Source organism: Lissotriton vulgaris, chromosome 2_1, assembly GCF_964263255.1.
Source record: "Lissotriton vulgaris chromosome 2_1, aLisVul1.2, whole genome shotgun sequence".
Lineage (NCBI taxonomy): Eukaryota > Metazoa > Chordata > Amphibia > Caudata > Salamandridae > Lissotriton > Lissotriton vulgaris.
This window is the reverse complement of record NC_141687.1, coordinates 282,268,138-282,294,224: the sequence shown is the minus strand read 5'-3', so window position 1 is coordinate 282,294,224 and position 26,087 is coordinate 282,268,138. Positions and strand designations below refer to the sequence as shown.

Sequence of the window (26,087 nt, the reverse complement as noted above, 5' to 3'; positions counted from 1 at the left end):
CAGCTTGGCTGTAGAGGTGAGTAGAGGTCAGAGGTGCCAGGGAAGCCGGGTCTCGTCGAGCTGGGTCGTCGGATTCCTGAGGAAGGACTTGCAGCAGACCGCAGTGTTCTTAGGATGGTGCCTGCGGATGCAGGGTGACTACTCCTTAGCCACAAGGGAGAATCTTGAAGAAGAAATCTTGATGTCCTTTCGCAGAAAGTCGTGTCTTGATTCCAAAGATGATCTAATTTGAACAGGGGGCCCGCTCCTATCTTTATACTAAAAAAGGGGGCTGACCCGGTGACTAGGTCCTGCCTATGGGTGGGACTAGGAGGGGGGTGGTTACACCCCTCTCCCATGCCAGACTTCCCCCAGGCCAGGGGCTGGTGTGCCCCTGGAACTGGTTCTGACTGGCCTATGCGTAGTGAGCACCGGGGTGCCACTCAGCAGTCACCTTCCTGTAAAGCCCTGCCTACCCAGGATACACAAAACCCTGTCTGGGATGGTGCTGGCACCGCCCCGGACAGGAAACCCTTTGTCCAAGCTCTCCTCGCTGGAATGACTCCCAGCAGCATTAGGTCAGACTCGTGTCTGTGGTGGCAGCATCCATTTTGTGGAGCTGAGGCTTCGTTTAACTTTAACCGAGGTTCACAGTTACATACATGTCGTGTCCCTCTAGAAGGGTGGAATGCTAATTCGTATGACACCTTACTTGACATGTTTTGATAAAGCAATACCAGAGATAGCATTTAACCGCGAGGATTATAATGCACTTAAGAGTATATGGTATGCGATATCATGGAACAGCTATTAGGACTTGGTTCCGCAAGCTGCAGACAGGCTCAGCTCATGCCAGAGCACCATCTCACACGATTCCAAGCACTCTGCCTTCAGGATTGTTAAGGCCTGCCATAGGAGTGACTGATAGGAATCTGTGTGTCCATTTTTAGGGTTAGATATAGGTATACTATATCTATAGCAAAGGGTGATTACACGACTTTGCCCCAGCTGTCATGCAGCCAGTTGTGTCAACTTTAGGAGGCCGGCCAGGGGTGGCATAATACATGCTTCAGCCCCTGGTAGGCCCTGGGTATACCTATGCCCTGAGTTACAGGGTCTGATCAGGTGGCCCAGTACCAATTGGTAAATGCACCTTTGGTACACGTTGTAATTTAGAGAGAGAACAGCCAGGCTGTGGGTCTGATTGGCAGGCCCACAGCCAGAGAAAGTCGTAAACCAGTGAAACAAAAGCAAAAAATCTGGGTGATCAAAGGATTGCAGACCCTACTCTCCTACACAGATCACATCTAAGAAAGATGGCCGAGGGAAAGAACACTAACGACCTGAAGAAGCCAAGGAAAGACAACATGGACTCACCGGGGAAGCACAAAACAGAGAATGCAACGCTAGAAACAGTGTTGAAAAGAATTAACGAAGTCAAGGACGTGGCGAGAGAAACCAAAAAGACGATAGATAACATGCAACTGGAGCTAGCGGCGATCCAAGCAGACCAGCATAACACAAATACCAGGCTGGAGAAAGTAGAGAGCAGGATAAGTGTGGTGGAAGAAGCAACCAATAAGAACATTAAGGCCACGGAGGGACACGCAAAGATAGCCAAGACAATACAGAAGTAGCTGGCGGAGCAGGACGATAGAGCAAGAAGGGGGAACATCAGAATCTTAGGCGTCCCGGAAGGCCTGGAGGAAAAGGAGAAATCCTGCGCAGCAATGCTCGAGGACATGCTCCCTAAGCTCACCGGCCTGAACCTTGAGAGACATTTTGAAGTCAACAAGGCATACAGGGTACCAGCAGGAAAACCAGCCACGGGTAAGCCCCCAAGAGCAATAATCTGTTCCCCACTAAGAGCGGAGCATACAGACGCGATCTTCGCCTTTGCAAGGAGAAACCAAAACCTAACCTGGGCGAGCAACAAGATCGTTCTCACACAGGACTACTCGAAAGCCACAGTAGAAGCCAGGAAAGGCTTCTTAGCCATGAGAGAAGCGCTGCGGAAAAGGAACCTCACCTATTCTTTCACGGTACCGGCCCGATTTAAGGTCACAGACAACTGGAGATCCATCACGTTCGAGGAGCCCGGAGAACTCAGACGCTACTTGGCAGGACCACCGACCGAGGAGATGGAGGCAAGCAGTCAAAGCCAAAGCGCCCCAAAAAGAAGTGCATCACCGAGCGAAGAAGGGAAAACAGACTGAGCCCCCAGACAGAAACAAGTACAAGGAACTACCTCAACACCAAGAGACTAAGCCAATGAACATTACACCGACACCTACCTCATAGCTACCTCATAGCTCGAATGAAGGAACTCTAAAACGACACTACCTCGAGCAGCGTAGAAAGCCATCACAGCGAGAATGAACAGAACTAAATAACAAGGCGATGAACAATGCAGAATCGACAACCAATCTACCTCCGGGAGCTGCGGACAAAGGAACTTTGTTGTCGCACACCCACTATGCAAGTAAGGGGGGGGGGGAATAATGTGGGGGGAGGGGGGTGCGGGGTACACACACATGGGCTGATACCGCTTTCTTTTCTTTTCCTATCTTTCTACACCCTTATTCAAGAGAGAGCAGACAAGGGAACCAAGTACAGAACTAAGATAAGTAGGAGCCCAACCGGAAGCCAGCCAGGCAGGAACGGAAAATGACACACAACACGAGCCATAATCTCAAAGCGGACATAAGAGTAGTATCAATGAATGTGAAGGGCCTCAACCACCCAGTTAAGAGAAGGAAAGTTCTAGAACACCTGTCCAAACTAAAAAGTGATATTTATGTCCTGCAGGAGACCAGGCTAGGTGATGAGGACATAGACCGCTTAAAGGCAAGATGGATAGGCCACGTAATAGGGTCACCTGCAAAGAACAAAAAAAAATTGGGTCATTACAATACTTAGTAAAAAGTCAAAACTATCACCAGTCAAAACAAAGAGAGACGAAGAGGGGAGATCACTAATCACTAGCCTACTCAGGGGGGAGGAACCTATACATGTGGCAAACATCTATGGACCCAACACGGAGGATAAGGCATTCTGGGAACAGACAGGCAAGGAACTAGAAGCGTTACCTTTAGGAGAGCTACTAATAGTAGCTGGCGACATGAACCAAGTACTGGACCCAGCCATAGACAGACGCCCACAAAGACAGAGCCTGAATACACAGAGGGGCAACCCACTACGGAACCTCTGCTCAAAACTAGCAGACCCATGGAGGCTACAAAACCCAGATGAGAGGGAATATACCTTTTGCTCAAATCCACACAACTCCTACAGCAGGATCGACTATATACTAATTTCAGACACTCACACACACCTCATAGAGCACACGGAGATAGGCCCAAGAGCGATCCCAGACCACTCTCACATCTGCCTAGCTCTAACGGGCAGACACAACGAGCACCCTACACGAAGATGGAGGTTTGACGATGACCTCCTCAAAAACATCAGCAGCAGTACTGAAATAGAACTTGCCCTTAAGGACTACCTCACAAACAATGACACAGCAGACATAGGAAGAGAGACATTATGGGACGCAATGAAAGCTACTGTAAGAGGGACCATAATGAACATCAAAGGAAGACAGAACAAAGAAAGAAACAAAAGGATAATCGACCTAGAAAGCGAAATCAAAAGACTAGAAGCAGGTCACATAATCCATCTAGAGGACAGGAACACCCTCACAACCCTAACAAAGAAAAAGTATGAATTAAACAGGATCCTTAATGAGAGGGCAGGAACCTGGATTAACAAGTATAGAGCAATAAACCTGTGCTCGGCCAACAGAGCAGGGAAGGCACTTGCGGCATACCTCAAGGGCAAGCAGAGGCAGCACACAATAACAGCAGTCAGGGACAGCACGAACAAATCACACACATCGAACAAAGGAATACTGGACACTTTCAGAGACTTTTACGCACAGCTATACAAAAAAGACGAAACGCTAAAGGCAGATAGGGGGAAGGAGCTACTGGGGAGCATCACAACTCCAACACTGTCAGAAACACAGAAGGAAATACTAGACTCAGAAATAACTGGAGATGAGATAGAGAGAGCAGTCAAAAGCCTGAAAGATAAAAAAGCCCCTGGGCCTGACGGGTTCACAGCCAAGTTCTACAAACACTACATCACAGCACTCAGGCCAGCGATGACAGCACTCTTCGCGAGCTGTATACATAAAGCCCGCATGACGCCATCGATGGCCGAAGCCAACATTATAGTGATCCCAAAAGAAGGCAAAGATACACAACATCCGAAAAACTACAGGCCAATCTCACTTATCAATGTTGACTGTAAAATATACGCCAAGATCCTTGCTACCAGGCTCAACACATACCTTCCATTCCTCATACACTGCGCGCAAGTGGGATACCTGAAGAACAGGATGTCCCAGGACAATACAAGATTGCTATGCCACGTAATCAACCACGCGGCCAAAAGCAACAACGCGGCGGTCATGATCGCCCTTGATGCAGAAAAAGCATTCGACAGAGTGTCATGGCCTTACTTAGACCAATGTATGCAAAAATTCGGACTAGGCCAACACTATAGAAAGATGGTAATGGCACTGTACAATGAACCCAAAGCCCGCGTGGTAGTGAATGGAGGCACATCGGAGCTACTAGATCTCAAAAAAGGGACAAGGCAGGGATGCCCGCTATCTCCAGGCCTCTTCCTACTAGCGATTGAACCCCTACTGAGCATGATCCGTTCAAACCCTGACATCAGAGGCATACCTATAGAGGGAGAATCCTTCAAATTAGCAGCGTATGCGGACGATGTCCTCATTGTAACAGAGGACCCTGATAGATCCATTAAAGCACTAATGGACACCATAGATCAGTTTGCGCAAGTGTCAGGATACAAACTTAACAGAGAAATCTGAATGCAAACCACTGAATATACACACCAACAAGACTGTACTGGGGACCTCAGGTCTAACATGGCAGAAGAAAGCCATTAAGTACCTGGGCCTCCTGTTCGAGAGAGACTTGCGGACCACAGTAGACCAGAACGAACAAGCAATCTTACACAAAATAAGGGAGAAACTAGAGGGATGGTCACCAAGATTTACTACATGGTGGGGGAGGGTTGAGACCATCAAAATGATGGTCACCCCTATGGTCAACTACACGCTCAACATGCTACCACTAACCAACACACCTGACTTTCACAAGAAACTGGACAAACTACTAAACACATTTCTATGGAGAGGGAAGAAACCTAGAATCAGCCTTCAGAAACTCAGACTTCCCAAGGCTCTAGGAGGTCTGAACATAACGAACTTTAGAACCTTTCAAACAGCCTGCTTGGCAGCACAGGGTCTGCACTGGATATCACCAAAGAGCGATTACACCCCGGCCTGGCTCTCCCTGGAGCGGAGACTACTAGGAGGAATGGAACCGGTGGCACTACTCACAGCGACAAAACACCCTGCGATCAAACAGAACGCAATCCTTAGGAACACACGACTGGCCCTACTAAAATTAGACAAACTACTAGACATTAGCGTCAGACAAACTCAGCTAGAGTCGCTCTGGCACAACCCTAGAATTAAGTATAGGGATAAAACACTGGATATGCACACTTGGTACCGGCACGGCATAACAACGGTGAGCCAGCTACAGGAGAACGGGACTCAGACAGCGTTTGACAAACTCAGACAACAATACAATTTCGACACCATAGAGCTCTATAACTTCCTTAAAATAAGAGTGGCAATAGCCAAAGCCAACATAAACACGCTCACCCCATCAATAACACAATACGCTAACAGCCTGAACATCACAGGACACCAGATAGCGCACATATACAGAGCCATGACCCCCAAAACCTCCAAATTAAATAACAGAACTTTAAGCCAATGGGAAGAAGCGGCAGGGAGAGAGCTAAGCGAGAAGGAAAGGGCAGATTTATGGTCCTCCACATCAAGGAGGAAGGTGACAACGACCCTTGATCAGACAAAATTCTGGCTAGTACACAGGGCCTACTGGACCCCAGCACGCCTAGCCACCATGGGTATCAGAGAGACCGACTCCTGCTGGAACTGCAACATGCAGAAGGGAGACCGGGCACACCTCCTTTTCCACTGCGCCAAAACAAAGAAGTTCTGGAACTCCATAAACACTCTAATCAATGACGTAACAGGAGCCACACTATCAATGGACTTTCACCACCTAATTCTGGGATACACTGACCCTTCCATAACATCCGAAAATGACAGAGACCTGATTGACCTCCTGCTCACAGCAGCGGTCAAAACGGTGTTGAACAACTGGAAGGACACAGCAAAAGCCACCTTTAAAGCTTGGTTCAACTGGGTCATTTTCCTAAGAGGAGCCGACACCATAACGACCAACAGCCAAACGAACTCAGGGAAAAAGAGCGAGATATGGCTGTCACTAGACAACTACTTGTCCTCTCATAAGCCACCCTAAACACCCAGACCAGACAATACTGCAAAATCCACACATGCATCCTACTCAACAACATAATGCGGCTATGTCTCTCTCTACTCCGACACCTTTCTTCTTCTGATCTTCTATCTCCTCACACCACCAGGGGGGTGGAAAGATAACCAGACAGGTTGCAAGGGGACACAGGGGAAACTGGAAACGTGCAAGAATGGCGAGAAGAAGATGAAACAAACTGTAGAATGGACTGTAAAGAGCCAAACTAATTTAAGCCAATCTAGACAATGCTTGACTCCTCCCCCTCCGCCGGTGCTTTTTTCTTTCCTTTTCCCCATGTGATTCACACTGTACCATGTAAATATGTTTTTTATTTTCAATAAAAAAATACTGAAATAAAAAAAAAGACCACTCCTTATGGTAAGAAGTGAAGTATAGGACTCATGTGGAAATGTTAGGTTTGTCAGCATTATGTCCTTGCTGTGACCAGGTCACAGGCCAGAAAATGCCCAGCTGAACAAGTGCTGGATCCTGGAACAATGGACCAGACACTACCCAAGAGGAAGAGCAGTAGGGTTAAGGCAGTGCCTTCCCTCCTGCCTCAGGTTGAGGATCAGCCCTCTCAGGAGGCTGACCCAAAGACCCCAGAAGGAACTGTCCTAGAAGAACTTGAACCTGAACAGGTTGAGTTTCTTGGGGCTGGGGGACCTTCCAGGGCAGACCTGAGGCAGGCACAGTTAGACTGTTGCTCCCTTGAACCCCTCAGACAGCAAGCTGCTGCTGAGGCTGCAGGGAATGCTACAGGTACCCACAAGGTGTATTGGGATGAAGGACTCCTATACTCTGAGGCAAGAGACCCCAAGCCTGGTGCTACCAGGAGGCTGGTCATCCCCTTGTCTCTTAGAGGTTTCCTTCTTCCCTTAACCCTTGAGATTCCCCTTGCAGGTCACTTAGGCCAGAACAAGACTTGGGACAGGCTTGTCCCTCACTTTCACTGGCCTCACATGTCTGAAGACACCAAAGAGTTTTGTCGCTCATGTGTCAAATGTCAAGCCAGTGGCAAATCAGGTAGCACAACAAAGGCCCCCTGTTAGACCTGTCTGCCTCTGGGATTTCCCCTACCATTATTTATTTATTTATTCCCCTTTGGCCTCCAAGTGTGCTAATATCTTTTAGTTTTTAGACTTTTTCCTTGCTGTTGTCCAGGGGGGCTAGGTGTCCCTTGATACTATCTCCCCATTTTCCATGTGCGCCAAGTCTCTCAGGAAAGTCTCAGTTCCTAGAAACCTAAAATGGTGGCCAGCAACGGACAAAACTGCCACCACAGGGAGGCTGACTCATTGTTATGCATTTAGAAGGTTCTGGAACCTGCTAGTACCTTCCAAAGGTCAGGGTCCAGCCTATAAATAACCAGAACTAGGGCAGCCATTTTGTAGTGACCGGAGGGAACTGGAGGGGTAGGAGCGAGGCTATAGAGGAGAGAAGGGCGCCATGAGGAGATCTAGATTGACCCCTGGGTCAGCGATACCACTTAGGGATGTCTTCCTCTTTCTACTGACCAAACCCTACCGGGATATATTTCCCACCATATCCAGAACCTTGTTAGTAAAACCCTCAAGTGAATTCCTTCCAGAAGCCTTGGGTCCAATAAAAACGGTCTAACTTGACCTACCTTGACTTACTGTTCCTGACCCCCCCCACCTTCCACCACCTGAGGGATCATACCTGACTGAGGCACTTGAAGGAGGTGGGGCTGGCTTGGTACTCCTTTGGAACTTTCCCCTGGGGTTCGTGAGGTGAATACGAACTCCGGCGGCATTCTGCTGGTCGTGGCAGCCCTCCACGATCGCAGAACCCAGATAGACTCCACAGGTTAGCGGGTCTGGTGGAGGAAGCGGGTGCAGCGTGAGGCGACCGGAGTGTATCCGGAAGAAGGAGGCCGGCCGGCGTGAATCCATGCCCCCCCCCCCACCGCCACACCCCCCCAGGGTGGGGTTTCCTAAGGAGGTTGTCTCTGACAGAGGTGCATCAAAAACAACATGGAAGAGGGAGTTCCCAGGCTTTTAGGAGGACCCAGAAGGGGTTCCAACAGTAAATAAGAGTCGCTCACAGAACCGCTCAAGAATCTTAGATCTTAAATCATTTATTTATATCCATAGAAAAATAGAACACATTTCAATTAATTCAATAAGACATACATTATTTTATAAATAGAAATCAAGACACAGGGATATAGCATCAGCCCACGGGACACAAGAAAAAACACTAAAAATTGGCGCACAAATCATACACTGGTTCTATCAATTTCTGACTCATTCACAGACCATACACATTCATACTATACTCCATCAAAAAACACATATACTCCAACAACCACTGAAAGCGCCGACGCGCGTTTCGGAACCGTGCCAAATTGGGAAGTTCCTTCATCAGGGCGCATGACATAAACAGCAAAATTCTTTAAGGTCTCAATGGAGATCCTATGACAGTGGAACAGGTCCCGGATAGTACTTAAGGGCAAGGAGAGCATATCTGTGGGTGAAAAGAGCAATTTTAGTAAACAATTAGGATGATAATACCAGCAGAGACCAAAACTAAAGTCTCAGAAGAAAAAGGGAAAAGGGAGTAAGACCAAGTACACACATGCACAAACATGTCAACCGTACAGTAGAATAGTCCAGAGAACCATACAAAGAACAGATATAAAAGACCAGCTATCCATAATCCACAACAGTAAGCTAAGACACCCAAGGTGGAAAAGAAGAAAATGAATAGCATCTCAGAGTCTGTGCTAACAAATAGATCCCATACCAAGATTATTGAGTACTACAGCCAGGCATACCAAATATATTTGAAGGTGGGCTGCTCACAAAAAGAAACCAGCTCGTATGCAGAATGAGAACCAGGATATCAACGGTCTCCCCAGATAGGCGATAGTACAAATATAAAATTGGCTGCACCGAAGAATTGATCTAAGAAAGGTAAAGGACACCTATTTTTCAATCTGAAAGAGACACGTTAGTGATAGATTCCTTACCTTAGAATATCCCCAGGCGTCAGACTGGATCCGGAAAGTTTTGCGTTGCAGTACCCTTGCGCGTCGGTAGGCGTCGTCTGCGGCTCCGCGTCCGTCGTGGGCGCCGTGATGACGTCGTCGGAGTACTTAAACGCCGCCTCCGCGTGCTGACGTCAGTTCTTCTTTTTTCCGCGCCAGCCAGCGCAGATCTGGAAAGAGCAGTTCCCTAGTCACTTTTTGACTAAACTTTTGTGATCTTTTTTGATCCATTTCGAAGTGTTTACGACTCCGACGGTGCCGTTAGGGATGCCCTGCTTCAAGCATTGCGACGAGTGCGACCGTACCATGTCGGTCACGGATCCCCACCGCTTGTGCCTGATGTGTTTGGGCGTCGACCATGACGACGAGGCCTGCTCCGACTGTCGGGCCCTCTCGAGGAAGGCCAGGCGGGAGCGGTCCCGCAGGCGACTCGAGATCCGCCAGTCGGGCCCACGCCGTGTGAGGTCCCGGCCCGACGGGAGGTCGAGGGACAGGTCGCGGGGACGGAGCCGTCACAGCTCCGGGAGTCGGCGCCACTCCTCCGGGTCCAAGTCGTCAGGTAAGAAGCATAAGAAGTCGAAGAGACATCATCGCTCTTCTGACTCCCCCCCCCGACGCTCGCGCGATGCGGCCGGGGGTTCGGGTGACACCGCCCACGCGGCTCCTCGTGAGTCACGGGCGCCGCGTTCGGCCCCATACCCCCCGGTCCCTGGGCTGAACGCGACGCCGGAGGAGATCGAGCGCTTCCTCATGGCCATGAGGTCCCTTTCTCCTCCGACGGGTTCCGCGGCGCCTTCGGGCCCAGTGAACCCGTCTGGGGGCCCTAGTGGGTCGGGGGCTACGACCCCGACGCCGTCGGGTGCTTCGGCCTCGACGCCGCCGGTGCCTTCGGGCCCGGCGCCGCAGGGCTCCGCGATCCCGCCGCTGCCCTCAAACTCGGCGCCGCAGGGTACAGCGGCCCCGGTGTCGTCGGTGCCTTCGGGCCCGGCGCCGCAGGGCACCGCTGGGCCCTCGTCGGGCGATGGATCGTCACCGGTGGACCTTACGACCCCCCCGGCGTCGGTCCCTGTGGTGTCCCCTCCGGCGCCGTCCTCGGGCGGCGCCGTCCCGATGCCTCCTCTCACTGGGTTCCGACGTCGGGTCGACGCCTGTCGGCGCCGCTCTCGACGCCGTTCGGAGAATTTCAATTCTATGAACCCACCCCATTCACTTATGACCCTGAATCTCAGGAGATGGGGGACGAGGAGAATTTGGAGGGGTCTGAGGACCCTCTGACCAGGGAGTGTCAGTCTAACATGGACTGGACAGGAGACCTTGGGGAGGCCAGTGGCCTGGACACCTCTCCAGACACTGGTTTTGTCTCTCCTCGTACCGTGGCTTCGGAGGAGGGTGCAACTTATAGTGTGGTGTTGACGAGGGCTGCTAAGGCTTGGGCCTTGAGCTCCCCGTCGCAGCCGTGAGGACTAACCTCCTCACTGAGGTCCTTAAGCCGCAGTCATGCTCCATGGAGCCTCTGCTGCCGGTTAATGAGGCCTTGACGGACGTTCTTTTGGGAACTTGGTCCAGGCCCGCTACAGGTTCGCCTGTAGATAGGAACGTGGCCAGACGCCACCGCCCGGCCCCGGGCGACCCATGTTTCCTGTCCACCCACCCCACCCCCGAGAGTCTGGTTATCCAGGCCTCTAACTCCCAGACTGCATTCCCGACGGCTCCCCCCGATCCGGAATCCAAGAGGTACGAGGCCTACGGCAAGAAGGTATTCTCGTCCCTTAGTTTGGGACTGCTGTCTTCCAACACCGCATGCCTCTTGGGCCGTTCCGCCACCGTTTCCCACAGAGAGTGGGTGTAAGTGCTGCGAGATTGTCCGTTGGAGGTACGGGCCAAACTCGGCCAAGCCCTAGTGGAGGGCCGGGACGCAGCAAAGTATTCAATCAGGTGCGGACTGGATACTACTGACTCGCTGGACAGAGCGATGGCTACAACGGTGGCGATACGACACCACGCTTGGCTGAGATCCGCCAACTTCTCGGCAGACGTCCAAAATACACTCATGGACATGCCGTTCAATGGCCGTCGCCTCTTTGGCGACAAGGCAGACCACGTGCTTGAGCGCTTTAAGGACTCCAGGGTTACGGCCAAGTCCTTGGGCCTCTCGGCCCGCGCAAGCAAATGGGTGCCTTTCGCTCCTTTCGTGGCAAAGGAAGGGGTGCCCCCACACGTGCCGCCAACCACTCGCCGCAAACTGTCGTCCAGCGCGGCGGCGGCTGTGGAAACCGCCGTGGAGGCGGTCGGGGAAACAGGCGGAGCCAGTCCACACCTGCCCCCGCAGCATCCGCCTCTAAACCCTCATAGTCCGTGCTTTTCGGCCCATGTGACGCCAGTGGGAGGCAGGGTTCTCCATCACCACTCTCACTGGCGCACAGTCACTTCGGACAGGTGGGTGCTGCAGATCGTCCGAAGGGGCTACTCCCTCCCCTTCGAGACGACCCCTCAAGCCATGCCACCGCAACACCACCGCGTATCGGGGGATCACTTGCGGCTCCTGCAGGAGGAAGTTTCGGCCCTCTTGGCCAAGAGGGCCATCGAGCGCGTTCCTGGGCCAGAAGTAGGACGTGGTTGCTACTCCCACTACTTCCTGGTACCCAAGAAGGGCAAAGGGGGCCTATGCCCTATCTTGGATCTGAGGAACGTCAACGGCTTCCTCCGGAAGGAGAAGTTCAAAATGCTGACACTGGCTCAGGTCTTGGCTGCCCTAGACCCAGGAGACTGGATGGTAGCGTTGGACTTGCAGGACGCATATTTCCACATCCCCGTCCTGCCGGCCCACCGGCGTTACCTGCGGTTCACAGTAGGCCTCGAGCACTTTCAGTTTACCGTGCTCCCCTTCGGCCTTACCAGCGCCCCACGGGTGTTCACGAAGGTGATGGCGGTGGTCGCAGCTCATCTGCGCAGGTTGGGGGTCTCAGTCTTCCCCTACCTCGACGACTGGTTGTTGAAGGCGGGCTCGCCCCAGACAGTCGTCAGCCACCTCCAGACTACGGCGGATCTCCTGCACCAGCTGGGATTTTCCATCAATGTGCCGAAGTCACACCTGTGCCCCTCTCAGAAGCTCCTTTTCATTGGAGCGGTTCTCGACTCGGCGCAGTTTCGGGTTTACCCGCCCGAACAGCGGGTTCGGGATATACAGGCTCTGATTCCGATCTTCGGGCCGTTATCCCGGTTTTCGGTCAGGTTGACGCTGCGGCTTCTGGGGCTGATGGCCTCCTGCATCCTTCTTGTGCATCACGCACGGTGGCGGATGCGGGCTCTGCAGTGGGACCTGAAGTTTCAGTGGGCCCAGCACTGGGGCAACCTGTCCGACCATGTCCTGATCTCGGAGGGCACTGCGAGACAGCTGCAGTGGTGGCTCACGGACCGCAATTGGGTCAACGGCAGATCCCTCTCCCTTCCCCAACCGGAGCACGTAGTTGTGACGGACGCGTCCCTCCAGGGCTGGGGAGGCCACTTGGGAGAGGCGGAGATCAGAGGACTCTGGTCTCCGGCGGAGTCCCGGCTCCATATCAACATGTTGGAGCTGCAGGCGATTCGTCTGGCACTGAAGGCATTCCTCCCGTCTGTCCGAGGGAGTGCAGTGCAGGTGTTCACGGACAACACCACCGCCATGTGGTACTGCAACAAACAGGGCGGTGTGGGGTCGTGGACCCTTTGCCAGGAGGCTCTGCGCCTCTGGCAATGGCTGGAACATCAGGGCGTGACTCTGGTGGTTCAACACCTGGCAGGTTCTCTGAACGCCAGGGCGGACGAACTCAGCCGTCGGTGCTCGATGGATCACGAATGGCGTCTGAACTCGGACGTGGCGCAAGGCCTCTTTCTGCGATGGGGAGAGCCTTGGTTAGATCTATTCGCCACCGAAGAGAACGCGCAATGTCATCAGTTCTGCGCGTCGGAATTTCCAAGGCGGCACTCGCTCGGAGACACTTTTCGTCGCGAGTGGAGTTGCGGTCTGTTGTACGCCTTTCCGCCTATACCTCTTCTGCCCAGAGTGCTGAAGAAGATCAAGCGCGACCGGGCACAAGTCATCCTTGTGGCCCCGGACTGGGCACGAAGGTACTGGTATCCCGAGCTACTCAGCATGTCAGTCGATCCCCCGGTTCGTCTGCCTCTTCAGGAGGACCTTCTGTCGCAGCAGCAGGGGACGGTCCTCCACCCGAACCTGTCCAGTCTCCACCTCCATGCTTGGAGATTGAGCGGCGACAGTTGAGGCCATTTGACTTGCCTCCTGAAGTTTGCAACATCATTCTGGCAGCCAGGCGTCCCTCCACAAAGACGGTATACGCCTGTAGGTGGAACAGATTTGTGGCATGGTGCACAGCAAAGGCTGTGGATCCCCTCAATGCCCCTCTCTCTGAGGTTCTTTTCTTCCTTCTTTCTCTTGCCCAGCAGGGCTCTGCTCTGGGCACTATCAAGGGCTATCTTTCGGCTCTTTCAGCCTTTCTGAGGCTGCCTGACCAACCTTCTTTGTTCAAGTCCCCTATCGTAAATCGATTCCTGAAGGGCATCACTCATACTTTTCCTCCTGTTCCCTTTGTGATGCCTCAGTGGGACTTGAACTTGGTTCTCACATTTCTGATGTGCGCTCCCTTTGAGCCACTTCACAACTGTCCTCTTCGCCTTCTTTCTTTGAAGACTGCCTTCCTGGTAGCCATCACCTCTGCCAGGAGTGTGAGTGAGCTCCAGGTTCTATCCTGTAAGCCTCCTTTCCTTTCACTCCATCCGGACAAGGTTGTTTTGAGGACTAGGCCCTCCTTCTTGCCTAAGGTGGTCACGGCCTTCCACATTGGGCAGTCCATCACATTGTCCACCTTCTTTCCGCCTCCGCACCCCTCGAGAGAGGAGGAGAGGCTCCACCGTCTGGACCCAAAACGTGCGCTCTCGTTCTATCTGGATCGCACACGCCAGTTCCGGGTGGATGATCAACTCTTTGTTGGGTACGCAGGCACTAAGAAAGGGAAAGCGGTGCACAAGAGAACCATTTCTCGATAGATTATCATGTGCATCCAGGTGTGTTACTCCTTGGCTAAGAAGGAACCCCCTGTTGGGCTGAGGGCTCATTCCACTCGAGCCACGGCCACTACAACTGCCTTGGGCCGAGGTGTGCCCTTGCAGGACATTTGCCAGGCAGCTACGTGGGCCTCGTTGCACACGTTTGCTAGGCACTACTGCCTGGACAGTCAGGTCCGGAGGGACGGCTACTTCGGCCGTTCCGTTCTCCAGGACTTTCTGGTGTAAATATTGGTTCGCAGACCTGCCACCACGGGGATGATATTGCTGGGGTATCTATTCTAAGGTAAGGAATCTATCACTAACGTGTCTCTTTCAGATGCACAAGTTACTACTTGTGTAACGATATATCTGTAAGAGACATTAGTTAGTGATAGATTCCTTACCGACCCACCCATCCTCCCCGTTCTGCGAACCGATATCTAGGGTTAAGGTCATCCCCTTTCAGGGCCCTGGTTTCTTGGCACCTGTGTCGGTTTTTGTCATGGCTCTGCGCTTCTGGCGCGGAAAAGCTGTGGCTAAGAACTGACGTCCGCACGCGGAGGCGGCGTCTAAGTACTCCGACGTCATCACGGCGCCGCCGACGGACGCGGAGCCGCAGACGACGCCTACCGACGCGCAAGGGTACTGCTACGCAAAACTTTCCGGATCCAGTCTGACGCCTGGGGATATTCTAAGGTAAGGAATCTATCACTAACTAATGTCTCTTACAGATATATCGTTACACAAGTAGTAACTTGTGCGTTTAGGCGCTTAATTGCCTTGACAAGCTCTTCTTTGAGGTGAAGCAGGTGATTTGCCTCCTCCCGCCACAGTTTTCCTTACAGGGGTCCAAAGTGTAGCTCAAAGCTCAAAGTGACTAATGCCAACTTCTGTTTGGTCAACCTCAATGTAGGCGAATAGTAGGCATTGGTGTACATGTAAGACACACTACTCTCATCCCACTAATCTTTTAGATAGGCAGACAAGAAATGTATGCCTCTATTTAGATTACCTACTTAGGGAACCCAACCCTGGTGAAGTTTTGAAGGAGGGCTGTAGCTGCTGCAAGGGTAGGGACTGTCCTAAGGCGGATAGCTTCAGGGTATCTGGCATGGTCTACCAGGTACATCTATTCTATGAGGCTGTTGGTGAGTCTAGGGGAACAACAATGTCGCTCCCCATACGTTCAAAGGGCATCTCCATCACTGGTAGTGGTATCAGGGGAGCCTTTGTCTTCCCTCATGCTCCTCGACTGGCTTGGCAGATGGGGCAGTAGCGACACAACTCCTTGACCTTCTCAGACATCTGGGGTCAGTAAAAGTGAGTAACAAGCCTTTCCCATGTTTTGGTCTTTCCCAGTTGTCCAGCGAAGTGTATATTGTGGCCAGGTTAAGGAAGAACTCTGTACTGATGGGAAACGACCAAGTCTCCTAAAGTAGGGCAGGTCCTTTGCCCATTACTCAAGTCATTCCTAGAGTGGTCCCCTGCTCTATTGAATTCTGCTAGTTTCCAGGAACAGTTTCTTCTGCAGGCACCTGGCCATCCTCCCACCCTTGATTATTGAGCTCCTTCTGGGCCTTTTGACCCTTGTAGGCTGGGTGGCCAGCTTTCCTGCCCTTCTTCATCTTTAGGGACCTGGTCCGTAGTTTCTGGCTCCAGTATCCCCTGACACTCCTTAAGGCCTTCTGTGGACTTTAAGTGACTGCCTTTTTTCTGATCACCTCCCAGGGTCTTTTTGGAGATCCTGGTGCAAACCCACTTATCAGCTATCGTGCCCAGTTCCCTGGGGTTATCCAGCTTAAAGTCCACCAGATGCTGGGGCAGTTTGAGTGACCATTTGTCAAAATGTGCTCCTTAACAATCAAATTGTAGAGCCCTTCCAATGAGTATACTTTGTTGCCTTTAATCCAACCAACTAGTGCCTTAACTGAAGTGTGAGTCTACCCATGTTTGTGCTCCTCCCGGTTGTGTAGTCCTGAATGTCTGCCTATGCTCTTTAGCAGTGAGACCCAACAACTTCACAAGGACTGCCTTCATGAATGGGTAGGATTCTGCTACCTCATACTAAAGTGTAAGCCGTCTATCCCCACCAAATACTGGCAGCAACTCCTAGAGTTGTCCCTCAGTGTTGTGAACTCATCTTCATTTTCTTGAGAGCTAGCTCATGCCAGCCACTTGTCGGTCATCCCCCTGCACATATCTAGGGACAATCCATTTTGACAATTTTACATCGGAGCACTCCTGTCTGCCCCTCCAGTTACCATTCTGGTGCCCTTATTTTCTTTGACCTCAAACCGCAGTCTGGCCCTCCTTTCTTCCAGGGCTAGTCTTAAGCCTCTAGGTCCATTGCTGTCAGGCTAGTGATGCTCCACACAGTATACTGTAGACATCATCCACCTTATTTTCTTATTCCCCACGACTTTGGTTAATTTCCCTTTCCAGGCATGGTGATAATTTGTGGGCCACTTCCCAAGCTTTGAAGGTACTGATCAACTCATTTTCCATGGGCTTGGCTCCCATGTTGATGTTCCTGTCCCATCAGAAGGTTCATAGCTCATCTCTCTTGTATGACTTGTTGACAAAGTTTAGAAGCCTCTTCACTGAGCAAAGAAACATGGAGGTCCATACAGCCATATCAGTCTCCAGGTTTCTTTGCTCTGAGAAGTGGCTTCAAAACTTTGACAACTTTTCAGCAACTTTGCCACAATTTCCTTGGAACAGTCTTTTTGAAGTTGACAATCACTTAACAGCAACTTGGGAGGCACAATCACGTTTCTTGTCTTAATTTTGACAACTGTATGGTACTGATAAACACAAGTTCTGGATCCCATGCTAGGCACCACTGTGAGTAAATGGGGTGTTATATGGTGTGGTGTGTGACCTCCCTGTGCAATATACTTACCCACCACTTTTGTACCTTTAGGGTTCATTTGTCAAACCTTAAGCTCAACCCTGGTTAACTGTTGCCCTGAGCAGCAAGGCTTACAAAATGGAGCAAGTGTAAAGCATTTAAGCAGCACCGAAACAATTGAATTAATCAACAAGACACCAAAGAAATCCAGCAACAATTCATAAAAATGCTTTATTTCTATTTATTTATATATATATATATATATTTATTTTTAGACATCACAATGAAAAAGATCAGAGGGTTCAGGCGATCTAGAATTTGCTGGGTATATGAAATCAAGTTCTGACTCCCAAGCACCAGTCTCTCACAACACAAATTCTGACTCCCAAGCACACGTATGTTTATAAACACGGTTTCCCTTTTTCAATAACACACACATTTCATATGCAAAGAAAGTATAGATCCCCAATTTCAATCGTCAAATCAAATTCTTGTCTTGTTTTATTCGGACTTCTTCCAAACAGCAAACGCTATATATGCGCAGATCCTCCTTTTATTCTTCCACAGGTCCTTATATTTCATTTCTGTTTGCAGTTTTGAGTAACGCTGCTTAAAGGTTTCCCATCGCCATCATACTGTTTGTGTGCACACAAACAGTATGATGGTGATGGGAAACGCATATATAGCGTTTTGTGCCATCACCAGAACCCACGTGTGGGTTGGAAGTATCACCACGCAGAAACCTTGAGAAAGTCGCAGGACTACTATCTAAACGCGTTGGCTGTTGTTTGCTGTTTGGAAGAAGTCCGAATAAAACAAGACACGAATTTGATTTGAAGATTGAAATTGTGGATCTATACTTTCTTTGCATATGAAATGTGTGTTAACCCCTTCGCTGCGGGGCTAATTTCCCCGCAGCGCGGGGGGGAGGGGGGCCGCGCACGGCGCCGCTGTGCTCATGACGAGCCCAGGCTCGTCATGCAGCACGGTGCTCGTGTGCTGGTGACGAGCCTGGGCTCGTCATGACCACGCCTGCGCAATGGAACGCTCAGCACAGCGGGGAAATTAGCCCCGCGTGTGAGCGTTCCACGGCTCATGACGAGCCTAGGCTCATCACCAGCACACGAGCACCGTGCTGCATGACGAGCCTAGGCTCGTCATCAGCACGGAAGGGGTTAATGAAAAAGGGAAACAGTGTTTATAAACATACGTGTGCTTGGGAGTCAGAATTTGTGTTGTGAGAGACTGGTCTCTCGATTTATGGGGTTTTGTGGTTCTCCATTCCTTTGAGAACCGTTATAAATTTTGGGAATTATCAATCACTTAGTGCGATTCTAAACCTTAGGCGCCATGAACCTATAAGTACAACCACGCGGCTATTTGTATATGAAATCAAGTTTTCACTCGACCACAAACCGGCAGTGGCTAATTCAACGAATTTGAAAATAAAACTCTTAATGCTGGTTGGAATGAGGTTACTTGAAGTCTCTTTAGGTGACCAACTCCAGATGGGAGCCCTCAGTAGGTGAAGTAGTCTTCAGTCAGTTCCAGGAACATTTATCCTTTGCAGGGTGTTCATATGGTAGTGGTCCTGTTGCAAGGAATGAGGGATGCCTAAGATGTTCAAAGGATGCTGAGGATGCAATGCGGTCGACGTGTGTCTTGTTCCAACTACTCCTCAGTCAGCAAAGGAGGTGAGGTAGTCATGGTCACAGTCTAAGTCCTCTCAATGCTGTCAGAAATCCAGTCACCACTGGACTAATAGGTGCCCAGTATCACTGTCACAGGCCAACCCTTTCTTGGTCGATAACTCATCTTTAGGTGGAAGGATGGGGGGGGGGCAAGGTGGTTGGGACACAGCAACACCCTGACTACACTCCCAGGCTCTATGAACTCTGGTACAGTTTTGTGCAACAGGTCCTGCTCTCTGGTGCTGCATGGTGCCGGTTGTTGGCAGGTTGACTACTTTGGTCTAACACCTATCTCAGCAGGCTTCTCAACTGATGTGTCCCTTTGCTGTGAATAGGAAGCAGTCTCACTGACCCCTGTAGTCTCTTGACTTTGGCTGAGCTATGGAGAAGACGACTCGAGAAGGACTCAGCAGGCTCAGTCCCTTTCCTTTGCCACCATATATAGCAGGTGCAGTCCATGCCGTTGCAGCCTCTTTGCTGGTTCCACGGTGCAGCAGGGCAGTTCTCCCTCTGTTCTTTTTGCTGTCCAATCGAGATCTTGAGTTCGGGTGTCAGAGGTGCCCTACTTATGCTCAGAAAATGCAGTCCAGTCAGGATTCTTTTGGTAGCTAATGGGCTACAAGGTTCCCTCCCTCCTGATGACCATGTCCTGCGAAGTGTGGCATGTAGCTTGTAGGTCAATAGATTCAGATGCATCCTCCCCCCCCCCCCCCACCTCAGCTGCTAGTTTGTTTTAGATGTGTTCATGTTACTCCACATTCCTAATTCTTTTTCATTGCAGTTATACAAACATACTGTCCTGTTTTACTTTACTTGCTGACTTTCACTACCCATTTGGAAGGGAACTGTAGGAGGAGTCTGTCTGGTGCATTGAGTTTCTGAGTGGGATCCTGCATCTCCTCGAAACCGAAACTCCTACTTTGAATAAAAACATTTTCTCTGAACACTAGATGGAAGGAGTGTGTAAAACATGTGAATCTGATACAGACATCTAGCCGCAGGTTAGTTAAAGAGTGAATTTCTTAAGTTGTGCATTCTCCCCAGGTAACAGACTGGATCCGGAAAGGTTTTCATAGCAGTCCCCTCTGGCTCGCTGAAATGAGTTTCTTCTTTTTCCGCGCTGCATGCGGATCTGAAGTAGCGTATCTAGCTGGTTTTCGGCCTGTTGTGACTTGCTTTTCTAGTCTGAAACAGTGAGCTAAATTCCTATGCCCTCTAGGTTTTTCTTGTGGGTCCTGTACTCACCAGGACCCTCATTCTATCTGTATGTGGTACTTGAGCGAGCATCATGTCACTGACGATTGTGATGCCTGCCAGCAGTTGAAACTAAAGGCGCTGCAGTGTCTGCGCATGAGCCTTCTGAAGGTGCAGTTGTTGGGGGGGCCTCCAGCTCCTCGGGCATCTGTCATCCTCCCGGTCCAGGGGCAGTTCCCATGAGCACTGCTCTTCACCACTGTGGTTAACGACAGCAGTCCCAGTCTCTAGTTGCATCTCATGGTAAGCAGCATTGTAACAGATAGAAGTTCTGGTCCTTTTTTGCTCCTTCGACTCGCTATGTGTATTGCAGAGACTCTTCCATTCCAGCATCGCTCCTGGGCTTCCCAGCTTTTCCTAGAGCCGGGGCAAGCTGGAACTTGATGCAGAAGTACTACAAGGCTCTCCTTGTCTTTGGGCCCTCGTCTCCCTCTGGAGTGCCTGTGGGCCCCAATGAGGTCATGGATACAGTAACTGCGTCCCTGTCGACAGGCTTGCCCTCAGTGGCAATTCCAGTCTCGGACACCCAGGCGTCTATGCACGTTTTTTCGCGGCTTCCACTAGGGTTGTCTGTTGCCACCAACGTGACGCCAGTCGCACAATTGGAGCCTAGTTCTATGGCGCTGGAAGACTGAGATGGCGTCAGTGCACAACATGACTGTGTACTTCGTAGGGTATGTTTCGTCTCTACTACTTGCATCTGCACCAACACCTTTCCTCCTTGCGGACGACAGAACGGCACCGTGTGGCACGGTTTGACGTCTTTTATGGAGCCTTTTTTTGGCATCAAAGGGATTCTGTGGATGTTTCACAGGACCAGTTGGGGGAAGAACGTGAGGGAATTGCCCCCTTGGAGCAGCCAATCCTTGTGGCTCCTATGTTGGAAAGCTGGATTGCTGAACTGGGTGAAGCAAGCAGGCTAGATTCATCCCCTGCTTCCTCTCTGTGATAATCTCCTCGCTTTTCCTCGAAAGCCAGCTCTTCTTTGGCAGAAGTTTTGAAAAGAGTGGTTGATGTCTTACTTCGAACTCTACCTACGTAGGAGAAGGCTATGGACCTTCTTATTGAGGTCCTTCATCCCGGCTAGTCGAGGGTTGAACCAATACTACTCTTTTGTGCTTTCTAATGTATTATTGGTGGTGTAGGCAAAACCTGAGTCGGGTGTACCGGTGGACCGTACTATTGCCCACAAATGCTGCCCTGCCGTAGGGGACCCCCTTGCCTTATTCGACGCTGACCCACCGCAGCTTTGTGATCCAGGCCTTTACAGAGTCCCCTGAGATGGAGAACCTTCCCCATTCTCTCCCCCCCCCCCACCCCCCCTTGACAGAGTCCAGGAAGCAGGATTTTTGCAGAAACTTGTTTTTTCCTTCTCTAGTGCGTCTTTACGCTCCACCCACACAATTTGCGTCCTCTGACACTTTCTCCATGCTTTGTGGGACTCCTTGTCACAACTTTTACCTTTGTCCTCAGAGGCTAACAAGGGCGAGTTGAACCAGTTGATTTTCGATGGTTGCCAGGCGGTCAAACTGTTCATCAGTTGTGGAATGGATTCCACCGATTCCATTCGTCGAGCTAAAGTCTGCTGGGGCATTTGCGCCGGCAGGCTTGGCTTCGGGCATCTGGATTTTCAGAAGCTTCCCTGTCAGCCTTGCTTGGCATGCCATTTGATGGGGTTCATCATTTTGGAGCCCAATCAGATTTGGCCTTACATAGGTTTAGGGCTAGACAGGGAGGGGACAGACTCTTAGCTTGACACCCCCCACACCACTTTGTTATTGCAATGCTGTTATGTGCATTTTGTGCCATCTGTCGCCAGATCAGTGTCTTTGCCCTGGTCTTCTGGTGCTACTGGCTAGCCGGCTACCTTGAGTCCCTACATAATGTCTTATCCTAGTGGCCGGTGGAGTGCTTTGGATTTGCCTGTTGTGTGAAACCCTTATCACGCGATTTCCTTATTGCTTATGTGATATTAGTCAGTTGGGCTTTTTGATTGTTACCTGGTTGCAGTTCCTTTGGCAGCGTCTTATCCCCCCTTGGGGGTCTATCGCGTATCAATGGTATGCAGTTTTTGCTCTACACCCCTGTGGAGTAGTTTGCTTCTACTCTTCGATTGTTACAATGACTAGGTGTGTTTTTTGCGGAGGTTTTTCTTCCAGTATTACCTCACGCTAAACGTCGCCTTTCAATTGAGAGTTTTCCCCTGTTGACTTTTTCCACCTTGTGGATTTGGTCACGCACACCAGTATTGCACTATGCCACCTCTTCTGGCTAGAGGTAGTATTGGCGATTTTCGTGGAGACTTGTTGTCCCCAAGCTTTGGGATTCATTGGTACTGCCTTGTGCCTCTGGTGGTAAGGGCATGCCCAACCCAGGGGTTCAAATTTCTTTGATGTTGGGAACTATACAGCATATCCCAGGTATCCGACTGTCCTCACTGCTGCAGATGCTCAGCAAGGTCGGTCTGGTTGTATTCGATTATGGAACGGCATAGGTTTTCCTGTTTTCCTTCTTCCCTACCTCACGGCCATTGCGTGATCTTTTACCCTTCACTCACGGTTGTTGTGTGACCTGTTATCTTTGCCTCCTGGTGGTTATGTGATCTGTTCTCCTTGCTTCACAGCTGTTGAGCGGTCCTTGTATGAACCTGTGTTCTATATGTATATCATGTTCCATGGTTGCCCTTCCGATGGTAATTGCTTCCCTCATCTATCTCGGTAGGAGTCTTTCTCCTGGATATTCCATTGGGATATTCTGGAATACTGAGTCATACCTTCTTGCTGACCTTCTAGGTATTGGTACATGCTTTTGGACAAGCGCACTCGTGGTTTCCCCCTTGGGGAAGTACGTGCCTTTTGAGATTCCTCTAGCAGGCAATGCTGTCTTGTGTTCTAGCCTGCTCTGTTCTTGGAGGGGCATTCCCACCTCCACCAGGCCCCTTTTTTACTTTCTTTAGCTGGGACTCTGGTGTTCTCAGCGTGCCTTGAGCTTTGCATAGGTATATTGCTAGGACAATATTCAGTTTTTCATATATCCATTTATGCCCTTTGGATATATTTTGTTACACAGGCCTTTCGGCCGCGTGTTGTCAATCTTTTTTTAGTCTCCTGATACAAAAAGAACAAATAAAAAAAACTGAGAGGAATGGGAGAAAAGGACACAGGATGGAGCATTCTCCATTATAGAACTCCTACTTCTTTGTTTGGTGTATGCCTCCTTTTGTAGGGCCTTCCCATGCTTGGGTTAAGGGTGTTTGTGTCTGGTGGCCCTTCTTCTGTTGCTCTTATCAGCAGGAGCCTCTTGTGTTCTTTAGTACCCATTTTAGTGTACTTTGGGGTTCACATAAGGCATTCAGGATTTTGCCTCTTTCCCTCGGACTCCGTTTTCCCTTGCTGGGGTTATCTGTTCCTCTTTTTTTGGCCCTTGGTCTTTCTTTTCCACCTGGCGGTGGGGGACTTAATTCATTTGTTTGTGCTTGGACGTGTCTATTTACACTTTTCTTAATATCTTAGTTTTTCTTCCCACTTAATGGTTTGCTTTGGCTTCGCTATCTAAGATAGATGGTATCCTCTGCTTAGTTGGTCTGGTGGCTCAGTCCTCTACAGTATACATTGCAGAGTCCTCTACCCAGTCTAGTGGTCATGCACCCACATTCCAGTGGGGCCAATTAGCCTTTTGTTTAATTTGATCCATGCTTATCTTCCTTGAAGTTGGGTTACAACAGGCGTCTGTACTTAGGTACCACTATGCCTAAGGAAACGTGCTCCTTACTCTTGGTGCATGTTACTTTATTGCATTTTTGTTGTGGTCATTACCACCCTTAAAAGAGAAGTCTCTCTCTCTCTCTCTTATCTTCTCTCATTGAGGTGTGGCCGATCTTTAATCACGGTCAGCCGGTCCTCCTGGACCTATTGTGGGATTGGTTCGCAGACCGTCCTCCGAGAGACTATGACTATGGTATCCAATTTACAACTTAAGGAAGCTGCGGCTAGATGTCTCTATTAGACGAACAAGTGTCTTACCTTTGGTAATAATGTATCTGGTAGAGACATAGTATAGCTGCAGTCCTTAACGCCCCTGCCATCCTCCCCGCTCTGTGAATGACTGAGAGGTCTTGTCTTGGTGTTCAGTTCACTTATTTCTAATTGACTGACCTTTGGTGTTGGAGTGGTCCTCCCTATCTCCTTATTCTGCTTCTGTTGTGGTGAGGTTTTCCAAATATGCTCGTCTGGTCTCATTAATCTTATATTCTCTTCCACCCTTTTCTAATGGTAAAGGGAGTTCCACCCTTTCCTCCTGGTATATGATCAAAGAAGAAGGTGGTTTTTATTGTGTACGGTCATGCGCCTCTGCGCAGTGTTTTATAACTTGTGCTTCATTGACTTTGGCCTTTTCCTCAATGGTCTTCTGGTATTATCACACCTTTTTTCCCCTTTTTCGTTTGTTGTAAAGATTTTTTCCTCTTTTTTTAGCACACTGTTTCCACAACCAGTTTCTATCTGTTTCTGCGTTCAGCGCTAAAGTTCCATTGAAGAAGCTAGCATCAGTGCACCGGAGGGGACTTGTATGGCTCCACTTACCTCCTATCCGGAGCAGATGTCGTACGGAGCCATAGGGCGCTTTCTCCCAAGCGAGGAATCTGCTGCTAGACTGCCACTACCAGATACATGGTTACTGAAGGTAAGTAACTTGTTCATCTACAGTACTGTAAGCTACAAATAGATGGTTATTTGTAAGTTACATTTTCTATTGCATTGCTTATCTCCTGACTACTGGCCTGGACAGTAAGATTTTCCACCACAATCTGACAGAGTTTGTCTGACTTTGAAAAAGGGATTTTTCCATTACTAAAGACAATCTATGAAAGATACCAGCGTTTGAAAACCACTTGTGAGAGATAAGAGGCTTTGCGTTGGTTCGGTCTCAACCCCCGGGATTTACAGCTTAATGATGTAACAAAGCTTGAAGAGTAACTGTACCAATGCTACAATGGGATAGTTCTTCCTTTCAAATGGTTTTAACATGCAACAATAAGACTTTATTTGTAACTTTGCCATTCTCTCTCCTCTGTTATGCTGCTGGCCTCAGAATTGCTTGAAAGCATTGATTGTTCTCTTGAAACAAGCATGTAATAAACATTTGTGTTAACATAGTGGTATTTTAAAGCATTGCATCACTGTTAATCAATCCTTCTCTGTAATATTTCACAGGGTCAAGGTACTGACCGTCTGCTCTCAACGGAATCTCATGATGAAGTCACAAATATCCTTCAACAGCCGCTGGCTCTTGGATACTTTGTATCTACTGCCAAATCAGGACCCCTCCCAGACTGGTTTTGGTCAGCCTGTCCCCAAGCACAAAATCAGTGTCCACTATTTCTTAAGGTATTTTATTCTTCTACTCCTGCAGTAAAGAGTTTACCTTGTGGCTGTATGTGTTCAAGAGATATGCAATAAAATGTGTTCATTGTGCTGTCAAACATACATTTTGAATTAATGTATTATTATCCATGTGTTGACTAGTTGCTATTACATGGTCTGTGTTTTTAAAATGAGTCAACTGGGGGCGTGGCCAAGATGGCGGAGTGAGAAGTCGCTCCTACGTTCTTGCCTTCCCCGGGCCATTTATCGCCGCTTCTCTCCCCCCACAGACCTACCCACGGGGGCCGGAGAACCTAGAGACTCGCCCGAGCTGCCTCTGGGGGCTGTTCCCGTTTGCTCCGGGCCAGGAGGCGAGAGTGAGGGAATGCACTGACGGCGGCGAGACGGCCTGGGGCACCCGCAGTG

The 26,087-nt window shown here is 50.0% G+C and overlaps 1 protein-coding gene across 1 annotated transcript in view; it reads left to right on the top strand.

Moving 5' to 3' along the window:
- The window catches only part of MED13 (mediator complex subunit 13), a 684,456-nt gene that overhangs the window by 443,780 nt on the left and 214,589 nt on the right, over positions 1–26,087 (top strand). Inside the window, exon 14 of the mRNA XM_086954050.1 lies at positions 25,512–25,685. Within this exon, the coding sequence (XP_086810176.1) occupies positions 25,512–25,685 (174 nt within the window). The remainder of the gene's footprint in view (positions 1–25,511; positions 25,686–26,087) is intronic.